This window comes from Micrasema longulum, unplaced genomic scaffold (genome assembly GCF_059751315.1).
Source record: "Micrasema longulum isolate JH-2025_06_02 unplaced genomic scaffold, ASM5975131v1 h1tg000500l, whole genome shotgun sequence".
Classification (NCBI taxonomy): Eukaryota; Metazoa; Arthropoda; class Insecta; order Trichoptera; family Brachycentridae; genus Micrasema; species Micrasema longulum.
Window position 1 is genome coordinate 20,464 of NW_028277697.1, and position 24,503 is coordinate 44,966.

At 31.1% G+C, this 24,503-nt stretch overlaps 1 protein-coding gene across 2 annotated transcripts in view; it reads right to left on the bottom strand.

Annotated features, from left to right (window-relative positions):
• Window positions 1-868: 868 nt before the first annotated feature.
• LOC148281075 (hatching enzyme 1.2-like) overlaps window positions 869-24,503 on the bottom strand; it is a 36,756-nt gene continuing 13,121 nt past the window's right edge. For both annotated transcript variants that reach the window (XM_088227342.1, XM_088227341.1), the window contains exons 3-8: window positions 13,740-13,913; window positions 9,589-9,783; window positions 9,199-9,308; window positions 7,727-7,916; window positions 3,932-4,068; window positions 869-1,079 (exon numbers count right to left, since the gene is read on the bottom strand). In XM_088227342.1, coding sequence (XP_088083468.1) covers window positions 987-1,079; window positions 3,932-4,068; window positions 7,727-7,916; window positions 9,199-9,308; window positions 9,589-9,783; window positions 13,740-13,913 — 899 coding nt within the window. In that variant the 3' untranslated portion in view covers window positions 869-986. The remainder of the gene's footprint in view (window positions 1,080-3,931; window positions 4,069-7,726; window positions 7,917-9,198; window positions 9,309-9,588; window positions 9,784-13,739; window positions 13,914-24,503) is intronic.

A 24,503-nucleotide genomic window follows, 5' to 3' on the forward strand; every position in this document is an offset into this window, starting at 1 on the left:
AAGTAGGCAAGCGCGGTATCGCCCCCGCTTGACGATTTATAATATTTACTTATTATATAACAATTTGAAGACTGGAGGGAAGAAAAATGCTTATTCAGTTTATTTATGACGTGTCCTTGTCCTTGTCCTTGAATAGTTCATTATTTATCATTACGCATTAAAAAAAATATGTTAAAAAATTATATATGGGTAGGTACCCATATAAATAAAAAAATAAAAATATTTAATAAAGTCACTAAATAAAAAGAAAAAAGAAAACAAAAAAAAAAAAAACAAAAAAAAAATACAATAAAAAAAAAAAAAAAAAAAATAAAGTAATATAAAATAAAATAAAATAAAATAAAATAAAATAAAATAAAATAAAATAAAATAAAATAAAATAAAATAAAATAAAATAAAATAAAATAAAATAAAATAAAATAAAATAAAATAAAATAAAATAAAATAAAATAAAATAAAATAAAATAAAATAAAATAAAATAAAATAAAATAAAATAAAATAAAATAAAATAAAATAAAATAAAATAAAATAAAATAAAATAAAATAAAATAAAATAAAATAAAATAAAATAATATAAAATAAAATAAAATAAAATAAAATAAAATAAAATTAGGTAAAATAAAATAAAGTAAAATAAAATCAAATAAACTAAGATTAATAAAATAAATGAAAAAAGTAAAGTAAATTAAAATCAAAATTTATTTGAGAATTGTAGATGGTCAACCAATACAATAATTTAAGTAAATAAATAAATGCGATGAAGTTTAATAATCAGTTTCAGAATTTTTTACCTGCATTGCAGAAGTTTATAAGAATATTATTGTGTATAGTATTATTTTGTATGTGGAATAGTATTTTTTTTTTAATGTATGACATCATGACACTTTATAGTAAATTTGGGATTGTATTTTTGATAAAAATAATACAAATGATTAACTTTATTTTTTTATTAGTTATAAGCTATTTATTTTTAATTTTCTAGGATTTAACCAACAGCAGGACACGAGTATAACAGGTTCAGTTTTCTGATGTCTCCGGCGGTCATTTTATCTCGCTGACCAATGTTCAAAGTTGTCGGCTGCAAAAGAAAAAAAATGCAAACATTAGTAACAATTATAGAAATACGTTTAACGTTATTTCGGGTAATTTATAAAATGCCATTTTTGCGACATTATACATCAAGGGTGCTTAACAGAGGTACTGTTTAGAATATACCGTAAATAATTTAATTTAAGAAAAAATTCGCAGTAAAACAATTAATTTAGTCATATATGCTAAGGATTAAGTTGAATGATTTATTAGGTGTTAATAAAAGTTTTGTCCTTTTTTTCCAAATTTTAAAATGAGAACCAAAAGAAAAACGAAATGGTAGTTAGACAATATTTTGAGTTTGTCCAAATTTTTGTAGGCAAGGACTGGATTCAACTCCCCGGGAGCTGTAAATATTAACATATTCACCCACACAAAAAAAGGTTTCAGCTCATTTACTTCACAAATATCAACAGATGAAAGGATTAAAGGAACATAGATGTTCAAATATGGGCAGAATGGTGAATGTTACAACGTGTATAAAATGGCCTCTTAAACCAGCCAATGACAGGTCATAAGTCCTACAGATGCCAAGACTTCTATATTACCTTCTATAAAATGATCTTCATCTCTGCTGTAATATGTTAAAATAGCAAAGGTTATACGTCATTCGAAAGAAAATTATCTGTTCAACAAGATATTTTGTTTGCTTTTACGTTAAATATATTATTTTATTTGATACAAGCCTTCGAAATGGAATATCAAGAAGCAAAAGTGAGTATTTTCGACATCTCTTTCTGTTCGCGTTCAATTAAGGGAATAAAGCTGTCAAAGCTGTCCAAGATATTGAGCAGTGTATGGTGAAGATGCAATGTTTTTTTTTGTTTTGTTTGTGTTCTCATTTTCTTTTCTTTAAAAAAAACTGGGAGTGCGGCTAGTAGTAGCAGACGCCACATTCAACAGTATAAAGGCTGTCTGAAAACCAAATTCCAGCTATATACCGCCTGCATAACTTCATTCTGCGAATCGTGGCACCTCACTAGGGCCCAAAACGGCAAAATACTGATTTTTGGGCTTAAGTGTCGCAGAAAAATCTTGGGTGTGCGATGGCTTAGCTTTGTAAGAAATGAAGTAATAAGAGAACTGACGCAGAAACCTCCGGTAACAACTGCCATTGTGCCAATGTATTGCGTATATATAGTGTTGCTGTATGGAGTTGAGGGTTGGACTATTAAAGTTTCAACGATGACCAAAATTAAGGCCTTCGAACTTTGGCTGAGCAAAATAATGCTTCAAATATCATGGACTAATCGTATCTCCAATGAAGCGGTTTTAAGCATTATGCACAAAGAGAGGGAGTTACTGACCACTGTCAAAAGAAGCTTCATACTTTGGTCACATATTCTGCAATGAGAAGTATGCCCTTCTTCAACTGATTACGGAAGGAAAGATTGGCAGGGTATGGGACGGAAAAGAGCATCATGGCTCAGAAATTTCAGTCGGTGGTTCGGTGTGGCGGATGCAGCAGCGCTGATTAGACTGGCCCAGGATCGTGATAAATTCAATGAAAGCATTTACCCCTTTCCCAACACTGCTCATAAAAACTTGTGTCTTTCTTCAGTTTCGCATATTAATATCAATTTTTTGAAAACTAATTAAGCGAAAATGTAATATTTCTTCACAATCAAACCGCGAAAATAACAAAACAAAGAAACTTTAAAAGCTTTCATTGTACCCCTCACTGCAGTATTGTCAATTTGTGATCAATCAAATAGACATGGTCAGCACAATCACCCTTTTCTTATTTCCCAGTTTGACAGTGAAGGAATCCAGTGTTAGTTCCGAATTGAGACCGCGGGCGCACACTCCAGATCCCGCCTCGGAAAGGAAGAAGGGGAAAAAAATAAACTTACTGTTCTGCAGAATAGGGTGAGAGGTATGAGAGTAATTTTGAGAAAAAATAAATACACCAGAATAAAGTTGATGCTGAAACAAGCAAAAATTATGACAGTACGTCAGCTAATATATTTTAATGCAATGTTTTTTGTTCATAAAATGATTAATGGTTATACCTCAAAAGAGTTGACTCAAAAGGTTTTTTCTAATCAATGTGAACACGTATATAAAACAAGAAATAAACATGAAGTAAGACTACCATTTCGTAGGAAAACAGTACACAGAACTTATTGATGCACCGAGCTGTACAGTTATATTATAAGGAAATACCATTAGAAATAAGAGAGCAAAAAAATATTATTTCATTTAAATGTCAATTAAAAAAACATGTGTTTAGCAGATAAGCTTTAAAAAGTAATCTTATTCGTGTTAGCTTTATAGAAGTTTGCTTTTTAAGTGTACGTATATCGTTTGAAAAATGTTAATAATAATTAGATGTAAGTTAATATTAGGACATTCATTTATTATGTTTGTACTATTTAAAGATAAAATAAAAATAAAAAAAAGAAAAAAAAAAGAAGAACGTAGTAATACAAACAAATCAAACAACGACTCAAAACCCAAATACACATAGGAAACATTAGAATAACTTGTCCTATACAACATGCACTCAAGCAACAGAAGAAAAACAATATGTATCTTTACCAAAAATATCTATACCAGAGGAACATCAAATTATCAAGACACTACTGGCAAAATCCTAACACAGATCCTAACATGATCCCTATCGAACTCAAGCGAAATTACTTCTCGTCATAATACTGAATCCTTCTCGTCATAATATTGAATCCTTCTCAAAAACAGTAGAACCAATCCTATGCAATGACCCTAATCGCCCTAACAATCTCTCAGACCTTAGAGCAGACGAAACGGGTCCTAGAGCATGGTTGGCGCGTGGTTCTCTTGAGTTAGTCTACTATTTAGGTTTGAAAAAAAATATTTTACCTGCAGTGGAATGATTGTCTTGTTGCCATCGATGCTAAAGGCATACTGTGAATAGTGAAGGATGCTCCCGTAATCGTATGGCACATCATAGTTGTTAGCTTGGGCCGATGTGAACTTCCGAAAGTCATTTACAGCAGCTAAAAAAATAATAAAATTACAAGATCAAATGTATTGTATTAGCTACGTGCATTTTTTTATTACAGCTTAAGTGTATTTGTTGCACAAAAATCCATAGTTAAAATCTGTACCTTAAAGCTGAAAAGCTCAAATTATATTTTTTGCAAAATTCAGTTATGAATGTTAAAATTTTTATTTTTTTTAATAAATTTCATAAAAGGTACATATTTAAAAAAATTCTATCCAGATCTACTTTTATACACCTAGTAAATGTTATCACTGTAACTCTCCAAAAAAAGAGACTAACTCTTGTGCTTGGAGAGTGATTTACACTGTTGTAGTTATTTATTTATAAGAGTTTATATAATTTTTAATATACAAGTACATGAAGAAAAAAAAAACATAGGATATTCAAAGAAAAAAAACATAAAACAATAATACATTCATACTAATTAAAATTTAATTAAGTTTTTACACATGTTCAAAAATTACTTTGGATTTACTTTAAATTTATTTATTGATTTATTATTTTTAATAGTTTTTAGTTCGTTGGGGAGATAATTATATTTTTTTACATCTTTGAAGACAAAGCTATTTTGACCATGACTTGTGTGGAATTTAGGAATTTTAATATTATGTTCATATATTCAGATTCTATCAATGGTAAAAACATCGGAGTCCTCCGGTATACCACGATTGAAATAGCTTGTTCTAAAACACCGGTAGAGCAGTAATAATGCTCATGCTATGCTTTCAACAAAATTCAACGCTTGCTGGTATTAAAGCAGTGGATACTGAATAAATTCCACAATTTTTATAACAAACTACCTCTGACGCAGCGAGGGATTTTGCACAAGATTAATACCCGTATGCAGGGACAAACCTTAAGGTGAGGAAAGTACATTCTATTGTCTTCACCTTCGAGTTATTCTCTGAATTTGAAATTAGAATGTACTTTCCTCACCTTAAGTTCTGTCTCTGCATACGGATATTAGTCTTATTATCAAAATCAACCATACTGAATTATTATGTCATTTATTTTGCCATTAATTTCATTGTTTTACTTTTTTTTTTTTCACATAATGCTTACTTTCAATTACTGTTTTATTGCTATTAATATCATTTCATAAAATTTATATTTACTTTCTATTTTCATAAATAATTAATGGTTTAATTAATGGCACGTAATTCAATGTTTTTGCTCAAGAAAATTTTAGGAATAAATTGTTTTTTATTAAATATTCTACATTACTTTTTATACTTAAGTCCGAGGAAGAATTAGGGCGAGGGCCGGGCGTCAGGCGGTTAGAACAAAAAATATTGAAGTCCCATAGTTATTTGATGGCCCATACTTTAAATGTTTTTTTTCTTATACATTATTATCAAAAACCTATAAACAATTTGAAAAAAAAAACAGCAATAAATTGTGTTTTTACTTCAAAAGATACGTTTGAAGCAGTTTTACAACTTTATTTTTATTCTTATCAAAGTCAAATGTTTGAGTTTGCACATTGACATATTGATATGCTCTGAGCCCTCAACAATGAAGACACTTAACTCATGCCCAAACGTTCAGTCATATCCAGCGCGTATGTAGTCGTTCTTCGACCAGGCGCGAGTTTCAGAATCGAAACCAAAATGTCGGCTTATGTCACGAAAGCGTGTATTTTTTTCGAATAAACATTGTAAAAAAGATTGTGTAACTTTTGATTGGCAAATGTTTGCTCACGAGTAATTAACAAAGCTTAAAACATTTCATATTCAAATGTAAATGTTATTTGAAGTAAACGTCAAACTACGCCAAGTGGCGCAACTGCGAAGCTCTTCTTACTGACAGGGCTGCACTGATAGGAATACGTTTTTAGAATATAATCAATGTAAGTTAATGTTATTTTTGCATTCTCCGAAATCCAGTGAAAAGATAAATGGTTCAAAATTATAAGGAATTTAAGAAAATACTCGGATTGGAATCCACCAAAACCAAATTTTGATTATGTTAAAATGCAAATTTTTTTATTTTGCAAAAATGAGTATAATTTTAATTTTTTTACAATATACATGCGAGGTAAAACAGAGTATTCAAAAAATAAAAAACAATTACATAGCATTTAATTTAAAAAAAAAAGGAATGAGGTTTGTCAGCAGGTGGGATAGAGAGGATATGGAAGGAGGTAATGAAAAATACACTACAATACCCAGACCAATTGAGAAAAAAATCTTTCTGGTTTTTTTTTTGCCCTGGCGGGAATCGAACCCGCAACGCCAGTTTCAAAGTTAACCGTCTAACCAACTACGCCACGGCGCCTGTCTGGCTGAAATACATATTAACAGTAAGAATTTATTTCAGTGCCCGAAATATGTTTACTTGAACACGGAATTGTTTAGTAATAATTTAAAGCAGAACTAAGTTCGCACAGAGGCACTCCTTACATGTTGGTCCAAGATCCTTCAATCTTCTAACTAAGGAACTATAAAACATTAAATCACTGGTACAGTTTAAAGTAGGTTTGAGGTCTTGGATTAGCATGAAAGGAACAGATAAACACATCCTTTAAAAAAATAATTAAAATCAAAAATAAATGCATACTGCAAATAAATCATGTTTTCGTAGCATCAGCATATGTTAATTTGGTTTTTCTTTTATTTTTCTTTTCTTTTCTTAGACATGTCGTACCATATTTAGATGATATAAACTTTTTAATAATTAAAAAGGAATGGCCCACGCTCAGACGCTTAAGTCTATGTAAGCATTTTTCCAATTTATCTTATGGCTTAATTTTAAGATGTATTTTTCTTAAGTGTATTTTTGTAATTATATTTTTATACAAATAATATATGCATGGAAAAATAAACAAATATAAAAAATAAAAAAAATAGTAAACGAAAATCCCACAAAGGCATGGTCAGTTCGTTGGTATCTAAGGAATGTTTATTAATTCTTTGCTTCTAAAATGAATAGACAAGTATAATATAAGAAAGAGAAAATAAAATATTGAAGATCGTTGAATGCAGCCCTGGTGTAATTAATAAAACGTAACCATGGGTACATTTTTTGTGTCACTACTTTTCAAATATTTTACTCTATAGGGCAGGGCGCGGCGCGTCTCGTATGTTTTAGTATTTTAATTTAATAATAATAATAAAATCTTTATTTGGTCTAAAAAAAAATCACATTTACATACCACAAAATAACATAATACACAATTTATACATTAGAAAAAACATTTATGAATTATACCTTTTTTACTGATAATATTTCATTGATCCCAAACTTACAAAATTTTCCTTCTTTTAAAAAACACGCACTATCCTGGATTCAAACTAAAGATATTAACTCTTTTTTTCTACGATATATTTTGTTGTTAATAATAAGGAATATTTTATTGTTTTTTTTATTTATATATATATATATTTTTTTTAATTACTATAAAATAAAAAAGTACTTCATTATCTTTTACATAGAATTTTCTTTTCTCTTTCTTAATAATAAAAAAATATTATCCCTGCCTATTAATTATAGGAGCAAAAATTCATAAACTTTTTTTGGATACCCACGAACAGGCCATGCCTTTGTAGGATTTTTTTGTTAGTATGTATTTTATTGCTATGTAATTATCCTTAATTTTTTGTATACTCTGTTTTGCCCCTTATGTATATTGAAAAAAAAAATCTGGTTACCTGGGAGAATCTTAGGCCAGTTGATGGAGACATAGCTGTCTCTGTTGTGAGTACTGTGCATGTGAAAAAATCCAACAGCGTGCAGTAACTCGTGGACGAGGATCCCGTTGAGGAAGCAGCCAGGTTCAAAGTTGACGTCTTGCGGTCCCCCGTTCATGCCAATGTAGGAAAAACAACCAGGATCGTTTCCCTAAAACATATAGTTAAAACAAAAAATGACTTTGATGGGTCTATAGGATTTGCTGGGTTGTGGTAAGGAACCCCTACAAAAGAAAAGTACATTGATGAGCTTGGAATCAAAACGGCATCGAAATAAATAGTGTGAACTAAATTGAACCAATTGAACAGGACTGAACTGAACGATGTCGATTTGACTATTCCCTGCAGTCTTTTTGTATACGATTATGTATGATTAAGGCTATAAACTGTAATAAATATGATTGAATAAACTTTTAAAACGTGAAATATTTGAGTTTTTATTATTTACTCAGATAAATGAATTTTTAGACCGATTCCTAAAAGTCGTAAATAACTTGTGCTGGAAAAATGGAAATCGTGTTGTGGTAGAATGGGATTTGAACCTCGCACCTTTGGTCTGTGAGTCCACAACACCACAACGGGATCACAACCTGGTTTGTGATGATTTAACATGTTATAAGCCGAAAAAAGGCCGCTATAAAAATTGATAAACAGTAATATTGTTTTGGCTCCCATTGAAAATTTAAAAAAAATCTAAGTTTTTATTCTGGTAATTATGACCAATAATGGTAAAAGCGTTAGTAATTTATTTTTAAAATGGATTTTTTAATTTAATTTAATGTTTATTTATTTTATTTATTCACACAAATACATAGGTGCTAAAAAAAAAAAATAATCATAAAAGTATCCCAAACTTTATGAAACCAATGGCCCTGTGTTGAGTTGGGATACAACATAATGGAAAGTGAAGAACGTACATAATTAAATTACATCAAAAATAAAAATAAAATATCATTACATAAAAAAACACATATTTCAAAGAGCATCTGGACAACACGCTTAATAGTTTATAAATCTATGCAATATCTCGCAGCAGTCTCCTGCAATGGTCTCTTTTCTTAGACAGAATCCGGACTTGTAAACTCTTTCTGCAAATGGCTTTCGTTTTGGAGAACTGAATATGTTCATCCAAGACACTGTAGGCTCTTGGGGCCACAATAGAGAAACTCCTTTGAGCAAACGTCGTACGTGTTTTTGGAATGAAATAATTTAAATTAGAGGAAAACCTCGTACGAGCGTTTTGCTGGGATCTGCTCTTGTTGATGCATGACCAGAAAAGTGTCAACTTTTTTTTTTGAATTGTCTAATGTCCAGTACCTTCATGAATTGAAACAATGTCTCAGATGGGAAAGTGGGGGGACAACGCAGCATCACTCTTAGAATTATTTTTTTTACGTTTATTTTATTATTTTTATTTTACGTTTTGTACTTACTTTGATAGTCAAATAATTTGTATTTGTGAGTTTTCTTTTCTCAAACTTAACACAAGAAACGGCTGATATATTATTCATGGCTTTTGTGATAGCGGTCACTTGAGCAGGAGCTGAAAGTATTTTAACAATATTGTACGACGTATAATAAAATAACAACAAACAACATAAATAACAAAAACAAAATAAATTGCAACTCAATATAAGCAAATGTCAAGCGATAATGTGTATTCGGCCGGTGATCAAAGTGTTAAAATTTACTTGCAATTTCACAGGTGGAGTAGTTTTTGTTAACTTGATTGTAAATGTCACAATACCCAAAATGTACATACTATCCAAGATTGATCAAATAAGCAAACAAATAATAGTTATAAAAATTTTTCATTGTCTTACTAAATGTGCTGCTGATTATGTACGGAATAATCTTCGAAGGCCAGAGTCTGGTTGGCGCTATCATGGCGTTTCTCATTCCAGAAGCGTCATCGACTATTGACTGTATCTGATCAGGGTTCAGGATTATATCGCCTTCGAATTTGCCACTTCTTTCCCAAATATTCTGCTTCGAAGCCAGCAGATTGTTGAGCGGTGCTAAAAACAAACAGTTTGCATTCCTTACTCTCTTTTATTTAATAAAATGTATTTCAGTTCTTTGGATATTTGACATGGATACCCATCTGGGTAACAGGCCGAAGAGGTTTATGCTTATCGGTAGTATGGAGGGAAAAAGGGAGGAGCATTAGCATGCTAGATCTACTAGATTTGGACTGTGAAACCCCTTTTTTTTTTTTTTTTTTTGCCAACATTTTTTTGGTTCGTGTACGTGCACACAAAAAAATGTTATAAAAAATCTGGTAAAAATATAAGTAAAAATAAATTGCAGAGTCATCTGCAGGCGTTTACTAGTACTTAATTTAACTTGGCTGATGAGTCTTAACTACATAAAATAAAGTAATCTGCTAATTAAATACTTAACTTCAATATCAATGCATAGATGGCGCTTCCAACTCGCTTGTGGATGGGTTCTTGATTCGTAGCATATATACAAAAACCAAAAATGTTACCTAGTGTGGATATTCGCTAAATAAGCGTAATGGGGAATGTTGTAGTACCTACATAAAGTGGCCACTTAACCCAGCCAATGACAGGTCATAAGCCCTGTAAACGCTCGAATATCCATAATCCTGAATCTTGAATTTGAAAAAATTCTACCTCATCTCTGTAGGGATATAAATAAAAAAAATATATAAAAAATGTGAAACCCTTCTTAGTGACTGGAGCCATCCACTTGGGAAAGTTGTTAGAAAGCCAAAGAGTATAGTTGACAGGGTTAGATAAGGAACAGCCTGAGGAAGTTTGCCCTGGTCTTCAGCGTAGATGTATTGTTAAACATATCCACCCCTTGAGTCATAGTTTGATTTGCCAGAAGGTTCGTTCTACCCTTGTGAATTTTTCCATAAATTTCCAAGAAACAAGGGTAGTCCACAACGTTGAGGATCTAGAATACCATAGACGCTACTATTTCGTTCGTGACTCTGGAATGAGATCTCTTTCAGTAATTCTTCATGGTTCATTATTTAGGATATGTTTTTTGTTCTTTTTTCAAAGAAATATTATCGTTCTTGTAATTTAACAATGTTTTGTGTATGTCTAAATGTTTGTAGACAGGCTGAATTTCCTCCCTAGGGAGTTATTAATATCTAAATTGGTTGCAGCAGAGAGAAACAATATTTTGAGAAGGGAATATGGAAGACTAGACCTTTACAGGGCTTATGATCTGTCATCAGCTGGTTTTCATTCATTCATTTATTTATTAGTTTATACATACAATGTTACAAAATGGCACAAAAAACACTCTGGCAAATTCTGCTAGTACTAGGAGTAGGCTCAGTATATGAAGGGTCGGCAAGCCAGAAATATTAATACGCCTAATGTTGCAATCGGTTCCTATATGGGCAAATGCCTGTTCTAAGAAACCGATTTGTTGCGGCAAATATGGTTTACGAATATTTTTCCTATAAATAAAAAAACAATATTGATATTTTACACACTGTATAACATTCACTGGAAGTCAAAGCATTCATTATAGCCCTGTAAATGCCTAGACTCCCATATTCCGTATAAAGTCAAAGATTCCCATATTATATGTACGTAGATTTCCTTACATATTCCCTTCTCAAAAGGTTTTCCATCTTTGTTAGAACAAATTCAGATGTTAATAACTCCCTAGGAAGAAAATCCAGCCTGTCAACCAACATGCTCAAAACTTTGTTGGTTAAAATAACTAGGAAAAGATGAAGCCTAAAATTTGAGAAATGGTTTTCAGGCGTTGCCTAGTAGGTGAATTGTGTCAGACGGGTGAATCTCATCCACAAAAGTTTCAGCTCTTTTACTTTTCAAAAGTTAACAGATGGAAGAGTTGAAGAAATGCGTATGTTTAAACAAAGGCAGAACGGAGAATGTTACATAGTGTGTAAAATAGCCATTAAACCAGCCAATGACAGGTTACAAGCCATGTAAATGCCTAGACTTTCATATTTCCTTCTCAAAAAAATTTCCGTCTCTTTGGCAACAAATGTAGTTTTTATGAATAACCCATGAATTTCAATTTTGGTGGCCATTTTCAACGAATTGTTAATAACTCACTATTAGGAAATGGAAATCAGGTTAGAGTAGGGTGTGATTCGAGCCTCGGACTTCTGATCCGTGAGTCCGCAACACTGGCCACGGGACCACAATCCGATTCAATGAATATTTCATATATCTTTCTTGGAGACATGCATTATCGACAGAATCAAAAAAGGGGTGCTGCGTTGGTTTGGACATGTAGAGCGAATGGACAGCGAATGGACAGCGAAAGCACGGCTAAAAGCATCTACGATGCAAATATTGATGGTAGGCAGAAAACGAGAAAGACCGAGAAAGACATGGCATGATCAAGTCCATCAAATACTTGAAGATGGACATGTCAAAAGTAGGAATAATCATGAGAAGATATATGAATGTAGAGGAAGCGAGGTCTGTATCCCAAGATAGAGTGTTATGGCGTTCTATCCTCTCTGCCTACTACGGGGAAACGGCGTGATGGTTTGTTTTGTTTTTTTGTTGTTTTCTCGGATTGCTAGAGATATTTTTTTCTAAATTACCACTATTTGATTAATATGGTTGAAATTTTAGATATTCACCTGCATATTCTAGTTTTGACCACACAAATTCAATCAACATATATTATTTAAGATAATAACATGTGTTTACCGGAGCCGTGTAAACACGTGATTATATAACCACGCGTTGTGTCCCGGTTCCGTGATTTCACGTGGTTTACCAGCTGTCTAAAAAAGTGCATTTTTTTGACATCTGGTGACTTTTATTAGTATTTTTTCACTGCTAGTGAACCACGTAAAAACACGGGACCGGGACACACAGCGCGGTTATTATAATCACGTGTTTACACGGCTCTGGGATACAAAGCACAAAACAGGAGTGAGACCCTGTATATGTGCGAACATTGCAATGGGCAATGTGGCTCTCCATAAAGGCCAATGTTGGCAAAACCATCCTACAAAAATGACTTATCGAATTGTTTTAAATAAATTTGAGAAGTTTCAATCGATTTAACTGAGTATTTTCATAATTATGACACTTTAAAGAAACCCTTCACAAAGCATGAAATTTCACAAAAATGGACCGGGCACTGGGTAAATTATTTTTAATCAGAGTATATTACTGGTGCTCAAAGTGTTTATGATAAAGTAAGGGAAATCACAACAGCCTGAAAAGATTTGTGCTAGTTAAAAAAAGAAAATACCAAAATGCCGAACCAAGGAACCAATAGTCCAGTCAAGGGACAACTAGAAGAGTATAGTTAGAGTAAGAGCTGGTGATTAAGATCGCAGCTCTTGTGAGAAAGAGATAATTGAGATAATAATTTTAAAAAATCTAATTAATAACATTATTTTTTGGTATGTGTATTTTTTTGTACATACACAAATCTGGATTTCTCCGGGAGAAAAAATTTGAAAAAATTCTACCTCATCTCTGTAGGAATATTGATAAAACGGGAGAAATCCAGATTTGTGTATGTACAAAAAAATACACATACCAAAAAATAATGTTGTGTAATAAGATCTGGTCAAAATGTAAGTATAAATAAATTGCAGAATCATCTGCAGGCGATTACTAGTACTTAATTTAACTCGGAAGAGTCTTAAATACATAAAATAAAGTAATATGCTAATTAAAAATACTTAACTTCAATATCAATACATAGATGGTGCTCCAACACGCTAGTGAATGCTTTCTCATTTAATAGGATATATACAGGAATCAAAATGATGCCAATGTCGATATTCGCTAATAAGCGGAATGGGGAATGTTGTTAAAACGTAAAGTGGCCACTCAACCCAGCCAATGACAGGTCGTAAGCCCTGTAAACGCTCGAATATCGATAATCCTGAATTTGAAAAAATTCTACCTCATCTCTGTAGGAATATTGATAAAAAAATAAATCTAATTAATAACAAAAAAATGAAGAAAAATCAACTCACGTGTATATTTTCCATTACCAGACGAAACTAGGAACGTTTTAAGCTCTGCGGTATCAACGCCCGTTAGAGGATTTTCAGTAGTTGCTTTGAACCAATTCAGTATTCCTGACTGAACATAAGAAACTCCGAAAAGCAATGCCAGGAAGTATTTTAGGAAGATCATCGTGCATAATTCTGAAATGCAAAAAGAAATTTGTTAATATTTTGGAATTTTTTTTAACGTGCAGATAAATACAAAGTAATAGAATAAAAAACACGAGTTATTAAATAGATGAACGATTGACATAATGTATTAAAATGTGTAATTTAAATAATAAATAAACAATGTATTCGTTTATTATAATAGGTAATAGTCCTTCCTTACTCTTATGTCGGAGTTATCATTGAATGTCCATGGCTACAGCACCCGTCACACGTAGAGCTCTCTATTTTATATGCCAGCAGTTCGTACGAACTATGCACAGAACTCTCCACTTTAGCTCGTGAATATAATTTTTACTTTCCCCTTATTGATCCGTTTGATTGTAATAAATTTAAATTTAAAATGCGTGTTTTAAAACACACTTTTTTGTCTTATACTTAGTTTCTATAATTATATTTTATTTTATTTTTAATTCTTAATTTTTTATATATTTTTATATTTTTGACACTTGTGCAATAATATTTACACAAATTTCTACCCTCATTTCAATATAACACCCACTCAGCTACCTTCTCACACACTTACACTCACACAAACACACTAGCATGTATTGTACGAGTATTTGATGTATTTTTGTGGATATCTGTCATTGTTTTTTTTCTCTATATATTTTAGTTGTTATGTTTTTTTTTCATGTGTTACTGTTGATATCCCCAACAAATAAAATAATTTAAAAAAAATCTTGTATAATAACAGTACTTAATATGGGTGCGAATCTTGAGACTTTACCAAAACTCAAAACACCAAATTTTTGAGTTTTGAGACTGAGAGAGGGGAATATTAGGCACAAAGTGGTTTGATTTTATGACTAATATTGAAGTCCAAGAACGGATGCAGCGGTTTTTTCAAAACAAGCTTAGTTGCACGTGGGGTTCGTCACAATTTTTTTTGAAGTTTATTGATTAATGAACTTTGAACTTATAAATCAATCAGTTTTTGCTACTGTTTGTGTAATTGAAATTTCGGTCATGAGGATTTAGACAAATAAAAAAAGTTTTTTAGTATGAACAAAATCGATAGGAAGAACGTCGGTCATGAAAATGGTTTTCGGGTATGTGGAGGGAGTGACACCACTGTAACATTTCGTTGTTTCTGAACTGGTACCCAAAGCGAAATACTTATCACCTTCACATTCATGTAACAGTGATTAAGATGATAAGTCTACAAAAATTTGGATAAACTGAAAATATTGTACATTTTTTCGTGAAACTGTATGTCTTTCTTACCTTTACACGGCACAGATTGTTGTGAATAATATCAAATATTTATTCCAATTTATACAAAATTTACGAGCAAAAATTTCCACCGCAAAATTAATATTTACCAAAGCCTAGAGCAGGCGCAAGCAACATTTTCCTTGTCTGGGGCCGGATTGCCATTCTTACCCAAGGCCCATATGCTCTTGTATATGACCACATTTCTGATTATCGTAGGCAACTGAAATGGCTCAAAATTAGACAGCGGAGAGACTATCACTCCCTCTCACTTCTGTTCAATGTACTTCATAGTCCTAACGCTCCTATATACCTGTGTGAAAAATTTCAACGCTTATCAGTTCATGGTTTACCTCTTCGTTCTCATTCTCAAGGCACTCTCTTAATACCCATACACAATTCCTCTTTCTTCTCTAACTCGTATAGTGTCCATGCGTCTCGACTGTGGAATCATCTCCCATCCACCATCAAAGACGTTACTACATTATCTCTGTTTAGATCACGTCTGAAGAAACATCTCCTTTCTCTTCCTTAATCTCTCCTCCTTTCCTTTTTTCTCTTTCCGCTTTTTTCCTTTTCCCCATTGAGTAATAGTTTTTATTTAAGGTAATTTATAAACAAATACGTTTATTTCTATTTTTATATATTTTTAACTTTTAAATCTTTTTTTTTTCTATTGAATATGTTCTGTAACTTGAATTATAAAAATAAAACTTTTATTTTATCGGTTGGTTGGAAGAAATTGCCATTTGGCAATAAGCCCGCCAACGTACAAATAACATTATGTACAAAAAGTTAAATAAATAAATAAATAAATTATATACCGTATTGCCATCAGAACTGGAAGAAATAGATTAAGGGTGACAGACACATTGACTTTATACAGTATACTGAGGTGCACTGACGGTGATAAATAAAATTAGTAATTTGAAATTCCAATTAACACAAACTATTTATAAACAAATAGCTTAAATCCATAATTCAAATGGGTAGTAGGTTCGTAGAAGTCAGCTCCTGACAAACATAACTTCCAGAGGGGGTGTACCTAAAATACACCAAAACGCCATGTTGCATATAACACCTGCACCACTACTAACAAGTCTTACTCCCATGCACGCGCGTAAATTATTTCGACTTTTCATGGGTCCATAGCCAAGTTTTTTTTGGATTTGGTTGTGGCTTGTGTTTTAAAATTATTTAAAAAAATATACGATCGAAATTCCACACTTTTGCGGGCCGAATCCACACGTATCGCGAACCGAAGGTTGCGCACATGCGTTAAACAGTTATTGTAAAAACTTGTTTACTGTATTTAACCCTATATACAAGTTACGTTACTGATTTGAAAATATGAAAATTAGAAAGTCGGACAGTAAAGGTCGAACCGTACTACAGGGTCGCTGCACTTTGTTATTTAAAAAAAAAATATTTTATATTAATGTATACAAACCAAAATTGATAAAGGAAATACAGTGACTGCACTCATACTTGACTTCAAGAAGGCATTTGATACAGTCCACATAGATACCCTTCTAGATAAACTACAACATACAGGAGTTAAGGGACAAGCTCTCAAAATATTTAAAAACTATCTACAAGGAAGAAAACAGTTTACGAAAATTGAAGAACACAAAAGTGAAATAACAACATTGCAATTTGGAGTACCTCAGGGATCAATATTAGGACCATTGTTTTATATAATATACATTAACGACATAATACACAGTGACATAATGGGAAAAAAAACAATCTATGCGGACGACTTAGGAATTTTATATGAAAACAAAAATGACATTGAAACCACTAAAACCATCAACAATGACGTGCAAAAACTATTAGAATGGACAAACAAAAACTTCTTAACACTAAATGCCAATAAATGCAATATAATACATTTCGAAACACAACAGAAGAACCATAACATGAACATAAAAATAAACAACGAAACTCTTAAAGAACTAGAACATGTGACTTACCTAGGACTCACAATGGACAGACAATTAAAATGGACAAAACACATAGACGGACTCACAAAAGTAATGGCATCACTACATAGCCTCTTCTACAAAATTAAAGATTTTATATCAAGAAAGGAAAAAATTATGATGTACGAAGCCTATGTCAAAAGTAAATTGAGTTACATGATCGCCTTCTGGGGAACTGGTAACAAGACAGACATAACAAGAATACAAAGACAACAAAATAAAATTCTTAAACTAACATTCAACCTACCCTACCTGACCTCTACGACTGAACTGTACAAAAAAACACACCAGTTTGACATAAACTACTTGACTAAAATTGAGACCTTAAAAATTGTGCACAAAATAACACTGGGAAACATATAAGACGACGACATAATATTAGTCAAAAATGCTGACATACATAAATATAACACCAGACAACAAAAACACTATCATATTGAAAAAGCAAAGACAAACACAGGACAGTCAAAAATACTACATAATGGACTTAAACACTACAACGACCTACCTTACTACTTGAAAACTTTTAATGGAGACAAATTTAAAATCAATCTGAAAAAGCACATGATGACTGAACTAACTAGACTAGACGAGACATAAAATGACTAGACAATATTAAATTTCTAATGTAACCCTAACGGGTTTTTTAAAATTGTAAAAAAAAATAAAAAAATAATCCCTTAATTTAATTAATTAAACCAACTATTTTTTCCTTGTTTTGTCCCTATTTCAGTTTCAGTGCTGCAGAGCAGCGTTTATTTAATAAATAAAACATACATAAAAGAATTTGTTACCACTAAGTCTAAAGGCTTTCCGGTAGGACACATTTTTTTTTTATGACAGGTTTATATTACATTTATTTTATTTATATTTCACAAATTTATTTTTAAAAGGCACTATATAGTATCAAGAAGATATTTCAACACATTTTTGTTTAATGAATTATTATTTAAAATATCTTATACCCAAGCTTAGTAATACATCATATTCAATTTTAATATAAAAATTCCAGCTGAACACAGGTTTTTACATGAAAGCTAAAATATGTTCAACCCAATATAACAGAATTTTTATAGGATAATAAATAAATAAATGGCTTGCTATCTATTTTGTCTCTTCCTACTTCATAATCTACTTCGTTCTGAATTGAATTAAAAATGTTTTATTATCATTATTTTTTTATATTTTTCTTATAAGGTCTTAAAATAGTACCAACATGATACAAGAATATCTTATATTAACGTATATCTAATTATCATTATAATAAATACTATTTATTTTGTGTCAATAGGTTATAAGGCTTTGTCACTATTTTAAATAAAAAACAGTTTCAATTTATTAAAGCAATATTATATTTTAAAAATACAGGTGTACTGTTTTTTGTTTGCACGTCATGACATAAAAAAAATTAAAATATGATAAGTATGACAAATATTGATAAGAAATCGATTTGACTTATTTAGTTTTTCTGTATAAATTAACAAAACGGCACGTGAATTATTATCGAAATCATACCCTTCTTATTTACACCTAATTTATTTATTTTTATTTTTAAATCACATAATACAAAGTATTTTACAAGTATAATACGTTGAATTATATTCCCCGGAGTTACAAAACTCAATTCGGAACATAAATAATATTAACATTTAAAAATTATACGTATTGAGAACAACAAAGAAACAAAGCATGTTTAGCACCTTTATAACTAAATACAGCACAACAATATATACGCCAAAAACCTTTAATTAATTTATTTATATATACGCCCAATGGGCATTTTTATGGACACATTTATACATAGAAAATTATTATAAAAAAATTAGAAAGACTCAATGGTTTATAGTCGACTTTGTGAGAGTGGGAGCGGGAGAGAGGTGTTTATAATTTAATTTGATTCAGTTATCGTTTGAAAGAAGACAATTTGTTATCAAAGAAATCAAGACTGGTATGTTTGTTGGCAGACCTAAGAATTCTGGGCATAGGGGAATGAAAACCATAGTTAGTTCTATGGTTATCGGTATGAAAGAGTATGTTTTGTCTGAGGTTTCTAGTTGGGATATTTAATTTTATTGAGTTCAGTAGTTCAGGCGCATCAAAGAGTGAGTTGGGAATTTTAAATAGGACTATTAGATCGGATTTATTTCGACGGTCTTGAAAAGAAGATATATTCAAGGTACTTTCGAACTTATTATACGTATATAGGTGTCTGGATAAGCCCAACCTCCAGCCTATCTTTCTCAAAAATCGATATTGAACTGATTCAATATTCTTGATGTGAACATCATAATATGGAGACCAGATAACAGAGGAATACTCTAGGTGCGGGCAAACTAGAGAACAGAAAAGAGTTTTAAGCATATTTTCTTACTCAAGCAGAATAAATATATAAAAAAACGCTTTTCAGAATAAAAAAAAGTGGTGAATCTACTGAGGGAGATAAGGTTATTAACATCACATGCCATTCAGATGATGCAATTAATTACTCATAGCGCACTACGACGTTCCACCAAACCCTAAAATAATAACCTAATAGGGTCGCCCATACGGAGATAAAGCATAATAGGATGAATTACTACGAAGTTAGCCACAGGTTACAGCAATACAACGGGCCGTAGTTACTAAGGTTGAGAATTGCGAGCGCTAACTGAAACCGCCCATTACACGTTTGTCGTTAAACTAAAAAACAAACAAAAATTTAGAACGAATTATTACTCTGAGCACCAAATGATGTATATTTTTATTTCATTTAAATTATTTATTGACAATTCTTGATGGAATTCCATTTTAATGATGTTATAACTTATATTTACATATAAGTTAGTAATTTTAAAAAAAAATCTTGGTACACTTCCACTTATTTATTTTGACCAATTAGCGCTTTCACCCTCTAATGGCCATCTTCAGACTGGTGAATATTATACAGTGTATAGATAATTTATATAAAACTAAATGTTATCTTCATTGTAGGTACATTTAAAAATAAGTTGAAAAAAAATACAATACGCAATATTGCAATGGAACAGATTGAGACAAATGATCGAAACACGTGTTGGCGGTGTACTTTAAGAGGACATGTTATGAAAAATATTTATTGTTTTATTACAATGTACAAGGTCTAACTAAGGGGGCTAATAAGGGTGAGTTTTAAAATTCTATCTGCTGATTTATTAAAATTCTATCGCTATTATTTTTTATCCTATTTATTTCCAAAATTTCTAATCTATCTAACTTTTGACCTTTATGTTCTACATGTAAATTTTTTGTTTTTTTGTGGAAGTGTACCAAGTATTTTTTAAATTAATAACTTATTTGTAAATATAAGTTATTTATACTATCCATATCCATATAAACGATATTCACACTGTAGTAAAAAGTAGTTATCACGCGCCATTGTTCTTGAACTTTGCAACAATGGTGATTGGACTCATAAAGGTAATAAACCAAAATCAGTGATCGAACATCCCATTTCCAAGACAAACAAAAACTTTTTTTTTCCGAGTACCTTAGCCTTGTACATGACACGTAAGGCTACTAAATACAGGGGTCCAAATATATATTTTTTAAAAATAAATATAAGTTATTACATCAGTATATATTTTTGTTTATTTATTATCATATTATTTACATAAAATAATACAATTATTCAACAATTATTAATATTGTTTTTTTGCAACAGAGAGGAAGATTTTTTTTGAGAATGAGTATGAAAGTCTAGACATTTACAGGATTTACGACCTGGCTGGTTTAAGTGCCCATTTTACACAATGTGTAATATTCACTATTCTGCCTTTGTACATATTTCCACAACTTATACATCTATTGGCTTTTGTGAAATGAACAGCTGAAACGTTTAATAATGTAGGAGAGATCCAGAGACTTGCACCTGGAACGTTGAAATCACCTAACCTTAATTTAACAGATTTAAAATCACTGAATTTAGTTTACAAATATAGAACTGGATGCGGAAGAGAAGGGGGCACGGTAGCGATGATCGTATTGATAATATTTCTTAGGCCAGTTGGTTTAACGAAAAAAAATATTTTGAAAAAGTCCAAATGTCTGAAGTCACGGCACCGCCGATACTCAAAAATGAAGGCAGCCCGTAACTCAAACGTCTTCAAATCCAGGGCCAAAAAAAGTGACAAAAATGATTTAAAAAAATATGCAAAACAAAGGATAATAATGATGATAAAAATTTAAAATTTATAAAAAAAAACAAAAAATATAAAAAAAGTAAAATAAAATGAAATAAAGTATTTAAATTAAAATAAAAAAAAAATGATTAAATTAAATTTAAAAAAAGAAAAGATAAAATAAAACGAAATAAAGTAAAATAAAAGTAATTATTAATTATTTATGTAAAATAAAGTAAAATGAACATTTAAATTAACCGTAATGTAAAAATATTTATACCGCGACATTTTACAAAAAAACATTTAAAGGGCTCCCGACCTGTTATAAGCTGGTAAATATAAATAGTAACTACTGAATAATTTAAATACGTTAAATTCTATTTTATTCAACCGATTCAGATGCTGGATAGATCCACCTTAACCAGAAAAAAGTATTTGAATGATGAAATAACATGTTCTTACCTTTTACTCAGAAGAGACAATAATATTATATTATCGCGTGTAGGTACATAGGTTCAACCTATTTTTCAATAATTATTTTCCTTATTCTGATGATTAAATCATAATTTTTAAAAGTAATTATCATTATTTTTTATTTTAGGTTTTTTTCAATATTGTTATTTATTAATATGTAGTTTATGTTTTTCCTGTTTTTAACATTTGTACTTATTTATTACTTTTTACAATGTACCTTTATATTATATGCATGTGTGGTTTATTTATTTTTTAGTATTACATGATCATCAATATTTTGAATGTTTGTGAACAGTTTTTAAATGCTTGTGACAGGTACCGATTTTATCCCAATTGATATAACTATGATTTTAAAATCATTGAAATTTAAAATTATTAATTTATTGAAACAGTACATGTCATATGAAACAAAAGAGTATTTATTCATGATGCCTTGGAAAAATATTTTTTAAATAGTAAATTCTCAGTTTGTGGGACCATTTTTAACGAGCTTTAAGTAACTCACGATTAGAAAATGGGAATCAAGTTGGGACAGAGTGGGGCTTGAACCACAACCCCCACGGGATCACAACCCGATTCAAACCCAACAAATTTGCCAACGGCCAAGGCTCTAATGCTGCGGTTTATCAAAAGAGAGGTTAGGTGAATCAGGGTAAGTGTGGCATATGAATTTAAGAGATGAATTAAAAATATTATTAAAAATAATTTTGAAAATTTTTGACAAAAATAATAATCTATCGACTCCAATTGAACGAAGTTATGCAGAAAGCAGCCTGCCATAGAAAAGGGAAACTGACATAAAGGCGCTTTTGTGAAAAGAGTGAATTATCAAATCTACACAACAGTTAGAATGTTTTTGACTTCAACAAATTATAAACAATGAATACTACTTTTCTATATCACTTTTCTTTTATATCACAAACAAGAATCAAATTATGTATTTGACCAGTTTTAATGATTTTTAAAGCAACATAAGATTTTTCTAGTGCTGGGGTGTTTTCCGCAAATTGAGAAATGATATTTTTATGATCAACACAATTTTTAGAAGGTGGTACATATTTTGTATGAAAGCGGTCTGGCTATTTTTATCATGACATAGAATTGACCTTACTGCACCAGATAACATCAATATCAATATATATTTTATAACGATTTTGTTAAAATATTGAGAAATCGGTAAAACAACAAAAAACGAGCGTATGGACAAACAAACTTGTTTTACAGTAAAGTTAGGGTTTCCTAGGACAGCGGTGCCCGTATTTTAACGGCCGTAGTGAACTGTGATGCGGGGGACAGCCGTCGTAACAATGACTAGAGAGTAGTTTCCTAGGAAAACGGTGTAAATAAATGTTATCGAAACCGTTTTCCTAGGAAACCACTCTCTAGTCACTGTTACGACGGCTGTCCCCTGCATCACCGTTCACTTCGGCCGTTAAGATACGGGCACCGCTAGCTTTAGTGTAACTTATAGAAAAAAATATTTATTATTACTGACTCCAATAATCATGAGAATTAATTTATATTCTAAATGAACAATCTTGAACATTTTTTTTTTGTTTTGAAATAAGGCTGAATTTGAAATAAAATATTAAAATTTATTTTCTAGGGTTTTGCTAGCAAAAATGCCACAAAAAATCCACCTATTGACTAACTTATTAAATGACCTTGTGTTCTTTATAACTAGATTTCACTTTAAAAAAAAACTATCGAAACTTAGGTACATTACACTAACTCTGTATTTACACTTACCCTGATTTACTTTACCGTTATCTAACGGACGTTATGCAGCGGTGGATGACGTCATTAAAACGTTGTGAGTATTTAACTATGCATTTCTTTCGATTGTTGGGCGGTATGATTGGCAACTCTACAATTATGTGGAGCATTAGCTTTTATGTTCCGCATCATTGACTGTTCTACTTTCCAATATATAGGACCAACGTGTATGCCAATCGGAAGGACTATCTCTATGTTGAACAATACTTTTGGAGTTGACATTTTTCACGTCTCTGAGGAAGTTTTTGGTTACAAGATTCTCTCTCTTTTTCAACATATATTAAGTTAATATGTTAACCTACATGTTTTTAAAAATATACTAAAAAAGGGTTTAAACGTGATTAAGACTTTTAAAAAAGTCGAAAATTTTGTGAGAAAATCATGAAATATAAGGTTTTTTTTTAAACCATAGAATTAAGCATGGGTAACTTAAACAATATTTAAATTTGTTGCAACAGAGAGAGAAAACATTTTTGAGAAAGGAATATGGGAGTCTAGGCATTTACAGGGCTTATAACATGTCATTGGCTGGTTTAAGTGGCCACTTTACATACTGTGTAACATTCACCATTCTGCCTATGTTTGAACATCCACATTTTCTCAACTCTACCATTTGTTGACTTTTGTGAAGTAAAAGAGCTGAAACCTTTGGCATGCGGGTGAGATTCATCCGGCTCAACCAATTCACCTACTGGGTAACGCCTGCAAACAATTTTAAAATTTTGTATACTTCTTCTTTTACCAGGTAGTTAATTCAACAATGTTTTGAGTATGTCCAAATGCTTGCAGACTGGCTGGATTTTCTCCCTAGGGAGTTGTTAATATTAAAATTTGTTGCAACAGAGAGGGAAAACATTTTTGAGAAGGGAAAATGGAAGTCCAGGCATTTACAGGGCTTATGACCTGTCATGTCCATATAAATTGGTTGTTTTTTATGATTATTTTAGTTTTTTATTGTTTATTATGTTTATGACAAT